The following is an 11,450-nucleotide window of genomic DNA, read 5'->3' as shown; positions in this document are numbered from 1 at the left end:
GATACAAGACAAAAATCTTCGAAAAAAACCCTTTATTATAATAAAAAAGTTTATTTTATTTATGTTTATTTTTCCTACTATGACTCTGTGCCATTTCACTTCTGTATGGGGGAAATAATACCTTTTTCTCTTTATTTATTTGGTTAGTGATTTTATATTAAAATATGAGTATGCAACTTCACACAGTTATCTTTTGACAACTCTCAAAAATAATAACACAAAGAACAGACCACAGTTCTACAGTAAACTCTCCTGTGAATCTCAGAACAGTGTAGTACTCCAACACAAGGGGGCGCACTGCAGCCACGAGAATCATCTTAGGACATTGTGCTGGTTCAGGCAAATGTTTGTGATGGTATTTTAGAGAACGGTTCAGCTTCTGATTTTGTAGGACATTTAAGGATATGGCTTTTGGGAGCTCTTTTTTGAAATGGAGAGTAGTATTAGCCTACAACTGAATATTAAAAAATAAATGATTGGACACGGTACATCTAAATTATTTAAACATGGTATTACCAATCTAACGACGTTAAAAAGTCTTTGGTGTGTTTTGTGAGAGGTATTAGGGGAAATATCGGTGTTGATTTTTAAAACAAAATTCCAGCGCTTTAATCTGACCTGAATTTGTTACTCATTTATTCTCCAAAATGACTTGTGATTTTCACATTCACTCGGACAGTCTCCCAATATCTTATTGTACTTTTTAATGTAATTTAATTTATTTAGCTGCTCTTGCTCCATTTTTTTTTCTTCCCTTACCCACCTTTTCCTTCCACTCCTGTCTGATGTCACCTAAGCCTACAATGTAAACACATGATGTCATTTGTTGGAGAAACTTACATAAAATAGTATCGCTGCACCACAGGGTGGCGCTATAACATTAACAAAATGCCCCGAATCCTCTGGATAAACTGAGGAAAAGCATTACATCACCCCGTAGTAAAAATAAACCAAGGATTGCTTCTTGGGTTCTTGAAAGTGGAGCATTTTGCCACCTGTGTCCAAGCTGTTAATAGATAATGGCATCATCTGAAATGGCTCATGGAAAGCAGGATTTGACACTCGGATGGTCTGAATGGATGAAGTTGCTATGCAACCCGGTCGTCTGAATTAGCCAAAGTGCCCTTGAGATTGTCCTCCAGCGTAGGCTAATTATGTGTTCTTCGCCTTGCTTTTATATGAATGGATAGAGCAGAGTCACATTTGTATGGGCTGAATTGCGCCTATATAGACAGAAATTATGACTTAGTCAAATGGGATTTCTGCAAGGCTTTTTCATATTGTTCATTATGGTAAAGGTAGTTTTTGTACAATCTGTGGATCGAGATGTAGCCTATATGATGACTATTCAGAGCTTTTACACCCAGTTCATGCAAAGTACTTCAGTCTTGTTGAGATCCTAATGAATGATCTTTCAGGGATTGTAAAACAGATTGTGTGGCGTTATTGATTCAATATGTGAATTAGGCAATCTCCAAACTGAAAAAAAAGTCACCCATTATTGGGCTATAAAGGTTATAAAATAACATGACCGTCTCTCAATCGATCTGAATGAATGACCGCTCGTGTCTACATCTGAATCCACACGTCCATCCTTATGGCATGCATTATGATAATGATATGGAATATGGAGAGTGACATTAGGAAAGCATACGTTTCATCTCGTCTGTCTGTCCTTTTCCATGTATAATGACTCTCTGCCTGTGTTTGATGAGCAGGGAGAATTTCATTAAACCGCCGATATGGGCTTGTCTCATTCGCCGTGCCTCAGGCTTCCTCCAAGGATCTGACAACATGTAGGCCTATGTGTGCCGCGATTCATATATGCAAGCATTTCTGTCAAATCTCTCAGCACCTGACAGCAGTGTGAACCTAATAAACCAGAGGCAGATAAGAGCTGGCGTCAGTAGGCAGAACTAATATTATTTGTGCAGTGGAAAGCGTTTATCTGTCACAGACTGAGAATTGATGGTTTTGTGTCACCTTTGTTTAATAATGATGTGGTAATCTCAATATGCCCACTGGCTCGGGCTCTATTAAAGTTCAAAAGATTATCCAAATTAAAATCTCATTTGAAATATTGCTTTTTGCCAATATTTTGACTGGAGGTGGATTCTATTGGATGCGATATTTCTCACTTAACAATCCAATTAACATTATATGTTTGACAAACTGCAACGGTGGCAAATAGGAACAGGGCTGCGAGACTGTGAAATCTTATAACGGGGCTTTCAAAGATACTGAACTTGCTGCAATAAAACTTTTTTTAAATTATTATTATTTCATGACAGGCGAGATTTAAATATGGCCCGCAATGACTCAAATGCGGCTGTCAGAAAACAAAAGCTGAAAACTGTTTCCGTATCTTTGTGGTGACAGTGGATGTCAGGGCTCTTATCGTGGAGTCAGATTTTCATTCATCGAATTAGCTTTAGTGATTGCTTGCCAGAACGTGTCTAGTTAGTGTTTGTCTTTATGGCACATGCTGACAGGTGTGCTCTGTGTGATGTGATCACCCGTGATGTGACATATGATCAATTATTTATAATTATAGCCTATAAAATAAAAATAAATTAGAATTAAACCAAAAGAGACTATTTTGTCCAACACAACAGCAAATGAAAAAAAAAAAAAAAAATTGACACATAGACAAAATAAAGTTGTCAGAAATTGGACAAATTAAAATATGGGAATGTTGTTGTGACCAAAAAAAAAAAAAAACAATAAACAAAGAAATCTATTAATAAAACAGTCTAATAAAAAATCTTTAAAGTTACCAAGCTTTGCTTTTCACAGGATAAATAAAAATACATTGTTTTTATTCAAATTTGAAGTTTTACATTTTAATTTCAGTATGTTTAATTTTAATTTTGTTCTGTGTTTTTGTCATTTATATATATATATGTATCTATTTTTTTTTTTTTTTTTTTTTTTCATTTTAGTTAACTATAAAAACCCTGGTTCACATTCGTTAGCTGTTTTACCTCACTATCTGGTAACCACCAATTAAAATAAATAAATACACATAAATGAATAGTAATAATAATACATTTCTGTTGTGTGCCCGAAAATGGTTATTCTGCAAATTACTGTTTGCACAATTACTAAAGATAGTCACAAATCTGTAGTACAGTAAATAAGGACAAACACCTTTTCACAATTTTCCATACTAAACGTAATAAAAATATAATATAAGAATGAAGTATAACACTGTATCTATTAATATTACACGCTATTGCATCAGTTAATCGTTATACTTACTGGATAATAGGTGTCAGAGACCTCAATTATCTCACATTCTTTAAAAAATAAAGTATCAGTAATGTGGCATTTTAGTCTTTCATGGGTAAACAGCAATAAGCTCTTAATTGTGGTTTGAAACCTTGAGCGTATCAGCATCACTCACCAGTGGCAAGAGCTCAAAGGTTGATTGAATTTCTGCTGTGTGCAGTTTCTCAGAGCAGCGACTCATTTTCCACAGCTCAGTCAATGAAGCGTGTCAGTTTCGTCTCATTTCTCCAAACCCCCACCACACAGCGAACAGACCTCTCTGGTGTCACAGACCCTCCGTGTATCCGTCTGGCTCTCTACTCCATGCGGTCTGAGGTTAGATACTCAAACTCGCACACATTGAGTTGTCGGTCAGTGACATGCAATGAGTGACGGATGTACTGAAAAACTGACCTACCCTCTCAGGATATAAGAGAGAATAAGTTTTATTTAAAAACTTGTTTCTTGTTTACTGAGTCTCATGTCATTCCGAACTTGCATGGTTTTCTTTCCTCTGCAGGACGCACACACACACAAAGAAAGAATAATGTTTCAGCTGTTTTTATCTAAAGTCAACGGGACTCAAAACACAAACATCAACTGAAGTCCAAAGTATGGGTCTGTCCCAATACCTTACACTAACATTTGCGTTCTTGGTCACTTGTAGTGTGTGTGCATGGCAGGAAGTGCACAGGACTGTTCCAGGTCTGAAAATATCATTTCTCATAATTCACATAAAAATTTACATTCTGTCATTATTTGCTTACCCTCAATGTGAGCTCCTTTCTTCTACTGAACACAAAAAGAGATATTTTGAAGAACGTTGGCATCCAAACAGTTGATGGTAGCCATAGCCTTTTTTATACTACAGAAGTCCTTGGTAATCCATGTCACTCCACTCCATCAATTAACATATTTCTGAAATGGAAAGCTGCATGTTTGAAATAAACAAATCCATCCAGATGTTTTTGTCTTCAAATCACTGCTTTCGGCTAAAATACGACTCCGCTAAAAACTCATCTTGTCTGAATCAAGAGAGAAATATGCACAGATCAAGCAGTGTACAAGTCAAAACAGTTCATAATAAATGTTGGTGTCTTTTCACTTAATTTATCTTTTCACTTCACAAGACATTAACCAATGGACTGGAGTCATGTGGATTACTTGTGTATCAATGTGATGTTTTTATCAAATGTTTGGACACTCATTCTGGCGGCGCCCATTCACTGCAGAGGACCCATTGGTGAGCAAGTGATGTAATGCAACATTTCTGAAAGAAACTCATCTACATCTTGGATGGCGTTTTTCCAAGATAGTTCACTTCTTTGGGTGAACAATGTGAAACCACATTGGTTATTGACCACCATATGACCATATGTCAAGATGTTCATGGTTTGCCAAATCTGATGTAGTCTTTATAAAAAAACGAAGCGTATAGGCAGGTCATCCTGAGGGCTAGGGCATATTTTCAGCACACCCAGACACACTTCGACACACTGTAGTGTTCATCTGGTGTGGCTTTTCTAAACAAACATGCCAACACATCACAGGCATCAAGCACAAACAACATTTCCTTTTCTGAATATGTGTGGCCGCAGAGTAGTGAATGATTCTTGATGATGGCTCTACGTGTGGAGCGCTGGTTAATTGATTGTTAACAGCCCACGTACTGTGAGCTATGACTTATCTGAGGGAAGGTGACTCACAGCCAGCCCTCGTGATAGAGCGAAAGAGGGAGAAAGCGGTTTAGTGGCGGCAGGGAACAAGGCTGGGATGAGTCATCGCTGTTTCCTGCATCTATTTACAGTCACTCAGACTGCCTACTGACAGACAATATGAAAAGAGACGGCTGTTTTTACAAGATCACACCCTTCCGAGAATGGTTTTCTTTCATTCACATCATCAATGAATGAAAAGGTGTCAATGAATGTGATCTTTCAGAAATAAATTAATAATAATAATTCACAAAACGTCAAGTGGATTGAGTATGCTGACATTTATTTATTGGGCTTGTTCAGAGAAGAGCATTAATATACATTAACATAATGAGACGATGAGACTAGACAATTATGATGTTGTGTACAGTAAATCCCATTTCCACTTTCACACAAGTGCATTTTGTGAAAGAGTAAAGAGCAAAAATGGTGTGAGAACAAGACTATTACCTGATTTGTAATGCATAAGGGCTGAATATCTGATTAAAAAGACTCCAGGGATCCAGGAATAGAGACAGTGAGAGTAGGTTTGTGCCAGATTGTGTATATTATTATGACTGGCATTTCGAGTGTTTGCAAGGCAGTGCTGTATTATTATTGCTCAAACATTCTCCACAGGGTTTGTTCTAAACTAATAATGCTAACGTTTAAACCTCTTCCTGAATTAAGTCAATCTGAACATCTTAACATCAGACTCCATTCAATCTTTTGTTTAGAACCTTCAGCATTCAGATTCCAACGGCGATGACATTCTGAATTCCAATTGGTTTTATAAATGCATATTTACATCCTGAATTGTAACTGGTCTTCTCTTTCAGAAATCATCTTTACACTTTAAAAGATGCATACCGGGCACAGGAGATGCTTTCAATATTTAGCTATTTATGACTTTTAATATTTTATGTTTTATATGCATACACTACTGTTGGGTAAAAAAAAAAAGTTGGGTAAGATTTTTTTGAAGATTTTTATTGCTTGCAAAGACTGCATTGATTTAATCAAAAATACAGTACAAACTAACACTGTGAAATATTATTACAATTTAAAATAAATGTTAGCTATTTTAAAATATCTTCAAATGCAATATATTCCTGTGATCAAAAGCTGAATTTTCAGCATCATTACTCTAGTCTTCAGTGTCACATAATCCTTCAGAAATTATTTTAACATACTGATTTGCTGTTCAAAAAAACATTTATTATTATCAGCAATGTTGAAAACAGTTGTGCTGCTTCATATTTTCATGGACACTGTGATACACTGATAAATACAAAGTTAAGAATGTAAAAAGTCTTTACCGTCAGATGGAATCAACATTGATAAATAAAAGTATTAATTTCTTAAAAAATAAAATAAAACACTTACTGACCCCAAACTATTCTGAACTTTCTTTTACTGCCCTTTAACCACTCGGTGGCTCTTCATTTGATCAATACTGTAATATACAAAAATACAAAAACTATTTTGACAATAATTATTGTGCTTGACAACAGATGACACAAGTACGTCAATTTAATTAGCTTAGCATATAATTATCAAACACAAATAAGACTCCCAAATCTACACAAGCTTTTTTTTGATCACACTGACAGCACTCTTGAACGGGCATTGTCACACACCTCTTTTACGAGCACTGCTGAACCTTATCGTCCCTAGTGAGAGGAGATACTCCTCCGTCACTAGAGACTGGGCTGGGGTGCTTCATTACAGGGTCTGCTGGGCTCCTGGTTCCCCTCTTCCGTTCTCCTCTTGAGTCTTCCTGCTTTGTGGGAGTTATGGAGAAGTTAGACATCAGGATTCCACCTGCCATCAGAACCCCACCCAGAGTGAGAAGCCCTGTCCCGACCAGCACACATATGTGTAGCGAGCGATTGTGACGTATGGCCTGGTGGTCCACAAACAGCAGTTCGCCCTCGCCAAAAGCCTCAATGCGAGTGGGGATGGAATAGCCCACTGTCATGACCACCAGCCCCAATGACAGGAGCATGACACCAACGGCAAGTGTGACCTAAGAATCAACAAGTTTGATTTAGTTAATGATCCCACTGAGTCAAGACTCTTTCTTCTGCTTGATGTGATTGACAGTTGGTGAATTGAATTGCTTCTGATTATGTATACTCTAGGGAATACACATCTTCAGTGGTATTCATTTTAATAACAGAAGTGTTTTAAAAATGTACCAGATTTCAAAACGTCATAACACCTTCAGAATGGCCAGAGGGGGTAAAGTGGAATCAATTCGAATTTGGTTTTAAACTCAAGCAAACATGCCAATTGTTAAAACAATATATAATTGAGGACTGTGCATCTGTTTTACACTGTCATAACACAACCAAATATGTTCTTAAAAAATAAAGGTTCTTCACTATCCTGCAGAGTTTAGCTCCAACCCTAAACACACTTGAACCAACTAATAAAGGTCTTCAGATTCGCCAGAAACTTTCTAGGCATGTGTTTTGGGGCTGGTTGGAGCTGGTATCGCTGCCAAAACACTCTTTTGGAACCTTTATTTTTAAAGGGTTCTCTCTGATACCTTCCAGAAGCTTGAGCTCCACCGCAGCGGTGATCTCTGGTCCTGAAAGTCCTCCTGCTGCTCCCTCATTGAGGCTGTGCACTCCTCGTAGAAGTGGTGCAAATAAGAACGCACTCCGAAAACATGACAGCCGGAGTTGACCACGTGACTGGACCCACAAAACTCAGAGCAAGAGGCCATCTCTCAGACCTGTGATTACAATCACACATCATTACAGGAAACACACAAAACATCCATCCTACAGTATTAACATCTTAACCTTCTCAGCTTTTAATTGTCATGATTTCGAGTTTTACAACAGTTTACTGCATTTCTTAATGTGACCACAATTCATCAAAACATTTTTTTTTTATAAATTATTTTTTTTCAGCCTTTTCACAGTCTTAAATCAAATATAAGCGACAGTATTGTATTTTTTTTTTTCACAACAGCCTTTATCTATGTTCTCTCTAATCATGTAGCACCAAATTAATTTAATTTTATTGCATAGACTGACAACTTTTATTAAAAATCCATCTTGTCAATGGTGAATTACCCCTTTAACACATCGCTTTGCTTATTAATTTTCACACACAGATTTAATAATTGCATTTTTTTGGAATGTCAGTAGTATCCGTGCCTGCTATAGTTGATGTTTTCTTCGAAGTGATAAACGACCCACTGATGAATCACACTCTCAGAGACATAACACTCCACTACCTGTCATCCACGCTCTCAAGAGCATCATACTATTAGTAATTATATTTACACACACTATAGTTTGCATGCAATATTTCCATAGATTCGCTCAAATACATAATAATACTATTTAACTGTACTTAGTTTTTGATTAAAATGCAGTTTACACAAAATTTGTATTTACTCTATAATTAAGTTTAATCAAGCCCTTCATCTTCTGAATACTCGGGAGGCACTATAAATGCCTCATTAGCTAAAACTGAAGATCAGAATAATGAACACAGAGGCTTAAAAAGAGAATAATGCAAATTAGTTCATTAATCATTTGCAGATTAGTCTTTCAAATGCAAGAGTTTTTGGCAGTGGAAGAAAACAAAAAGCTGCAAAGGTTTTACATATAAACACATATGCTTCAACAGCATTTTCACACGTTTCTGTAACTGAAAAATGTGTTTAATAATATATTGCAAAGAGCTCATATTTGGCGGTAAACTGTCGCTTAGAAATGGAGATGGAATGAGGAGGTAGCCATAGCAACAACAGCAGACCGCAGTCATATCCGACAATCATATCAAATAACATAAAATCAGTCATTACTTATCATAAAGTAAATTCACATATCGAAAACCATTAAAACGTCTAATCTGACGTTGTCTAATCGTGGAAAGGGTGGTAAAACAACTTAAAAATGCCACTGAAATTTACTAATTTCAAAAGTAGACTCCCCTTAAGATTTTACAAAAGTCCATAGGCTATTTCGCAGACTAACTGGTCTAACATATGTCTAACATGCGCTTATTAGAGACACAACCATCTACAGTGTGATAAAGTGTATGAGAATGACAACTCACCACTGCATGATTATACGCAGCGAATATTAATCAAACGACTTAATCTGCTTCCGTGAAATTCAAAACACTTTGGTTATTTTCTTATATATCTACACGATCAGACCCAATGTCTTTTAAGCACGCGTTTATGTAAATAGAGCTGCACAGAATCGTTACATTTGCTGCGATTAAATCAAGCGGGGAGATGCTGAAATGTTGGCGACAGCAATAAATATGTCTATAAACGCAAAGTCAGTAAGGAGGATTTAACGAGTCTGCCTTATTATATAAATCACAATGGCAATGGAACATTAAAGTGCCACAGACAAAGTATATTGCAGATACGTCGCTATTAAAACTCATTTAAATGACTTCCCTCATATTATATTCATTTTCATAGTCGGTTTTGACGGATCCAAGCAAAACGATGTATCTGTGCAAATGTATCTTATTGGTTTAAATAGATAATAGGTCAAATAAATGAGGCTACTACCGAATGTTGAGTAATCTATCCTTGTTGCTTGTTTTCGTGTCTTCATCAGCCAAAGTTTCCATTTGCTGGAGCGCGCACAATACGCATGCGCAGCTAACCTCAACAGCATTTACACACTATTCGCCTTCTACTTTCTAAAAAAAAATAATATTAATGTAATGAAAAATAATGTGTAAATACGTAATCACCTTTTCGACTGCATCTATATATTCTTTTTTTTTATAATATTGATAGGTTATTTTAATGTCCTGCAGATATTCCTTTTTTTCACACCAAAAAATATATAAAAGTGCATATATATATATATATATATATATATATATATATATATATATATATATATATATATATATATATATATATATATATATATATATATATATATATATATATATATATATATACCAAGACTTTTCTTTCTTTTATTTGTTTTATTTTTTACTTTGAACTAGTAACTTTTTGTATTTTTCATATAGTGTGGTGACTGTCTATGCCATTTAATGTTTAATACAGGATGTGCCAATAAAACACATTCACAATTAGGCTACCTAAGTCTAAAGTTGTCAAAACATAATTGGTTTTTGATTCCTGCCTTCAACTTGGAGAACCATGTATACACATATATAGAGAGAGATGTGATTTAAAAAAAGAAAGAAAAACAAAATCCTCAAAGTTGTAAGTGCTCTCAGAGCATTTGTTAGCAGTTTTGCAACACCATAAGCCATGTTCAAGGTTGTGCATCTATTATGAGGCTCTGAATGATGGAAACTGCATTTTTGTAGAAATTCCACAAACTCTTCAAGTAGTTCTATGCCAGCTCATTACGACTAGCCTTGGGATATGTTTTGTGGTCAGGAATGCTTAGAAAATTTCATGTCCTCACATGACAGGCTATGTTCATTTTAATACACACTCTTCCTTCTTCAGTCAATAAGTGTTATTACCATGGCTACACAAGCAGTTACAAAGAGGCATTCAGTACACTCTCAGAAATAAAGGTACAAAAGCTCTCACTGGGGTGGTACCTTTTAAAAATGTACATGAAGGGTCCAATTAACCTAACCTTTAGTATATATTAGTACTTAAAGTGTACATATTAAAACCTAATAGGAACAAAAGTGTACCTTTTGAGGTACCATCCCAGTGACAGCTTTTGTGCCTTTATTTCTGAGAGAGTACTTTAAAAAGCTTACATCTATCATGTATATATATATATATATATAAAACACTGGAGAAAGGCAGAACCATCTGTCAAATTTTATGTTGAAAAGATAATTAGAGCTGTCCATGGTGCTGAAGCTCCAGAATGACAGCTGTCTATACTGTATATTTCCGCTAATGAACAATGGTAAAGCATATTTAAATATTGAAAATTAACACATATTATGAGTTGTTACATGCGCACTGATGAAGAGAAACACTTTCTTCAACAACTGTCTCATATTTCCCCCCTACACATAGGACATGAATATTTAAAGTGCGGGGGCGAGCACGGCAGTCCTAGAGCGCGCAGATAATGTGCTCATTATGTCGGTGAGGCGGCGAAGCATAAACACTATCAATGGCAATGCCACCGTTTCCCTCTCAGCCGTGATATACGATGCGCTTACACGGCTGGCGTCGTGTGGAGAAGCCAACGGAGTTCAAAAAGTCAAGAGACGCGTCGCCTGATGTAGCGGGACCCAGACAGTTTGCCCGCGTGCCAAAATGGAGATGTTACATCATCTTAATGGTCAAACAATGGGGCGTTGCGATGAATAATACATGTCATCTCAACCTAAGCCAAGCCTATTTCACGAGGGCTGAGGTAAACCCCGCGCCTGAGTATGCAATAGTATGCAAAAGCAGTATGTCAAATGGGTGTCACAGAATGCGAAGTGGTCATGATACAGTTAGTGCACAGTCCTGTGTGCAACCAGAGGAAATTTTGC

At 36.3% G+C, this 11,450-nt stretch overlaps 1 protein-coding gene across 1 annotated transcript; it reads right to left on the bottom strand.

Annotated features, from left to right (window-relative positions):
- Window positions 1-6,156: 6,156 nt before the first annotated feature.
- Window positions 6,157-9,590, bottom strand: LOC113090803 (neurensin-1-like). Its single transcript, XM_026256407.1, has 3 exons — window positions 9,520-9,590; window positions 7,519-7,707; window positions 6,157-6,993 (listed from the first exon to the last, which is right to left on the bottom strand). Exons 2-3 carry the CDS (start codon window positions 7,696-7,698, stop codon window positions 6,610-6,612), a joined length of 564 nt encoding a protein of 187 aa, XP_026112192.1. The 5' UTR covers window positions 7,699-7,707; window positions 9,520-9,590; the 3' UTR covers window positions 6,157-6,609.
- Between the last annotated feature and the right edge of the window lie 1,860 nt (window positions 9,591-11,450).

This window comes from Carassius auratus, unplaced genomic scaffold (assembly GCF_003368295.1).
Source record: "Carassius auratus strain Wakin unplaced genomic scaffold, ASM336829v1 scaf_tig00214021, whole genome shotgun sequence".
Taxonomy (NCBI): domain Eukaryota; kingdom Metazoa; phylum Chordata; class Actinopteri; order Cypriniformes; family Cyprinidae; genus Carassius; species Carassius auratus.
This window is presented reverse-complemented; position numbering and strand designations above follow the sequence as displayed.

Bases quoted from the DNA above. Each gene is read 5' to 3' on its own strand.
- LOC113090803 (XM_026256407.1), bottom strand. From the start codon at position 7,698: ATGGCCTCTTGCTCTGAGTTTTGTGGGTCCAGTCACGTGGTCAACTCC. The intron at 6,994-7,518 runs GTATCAGAGAGA...GTTGATTCTTAG, and splicing joins GGAGCTCAAGCTTCTGGAAG to GTCACACTTGCCGTTGGTGT.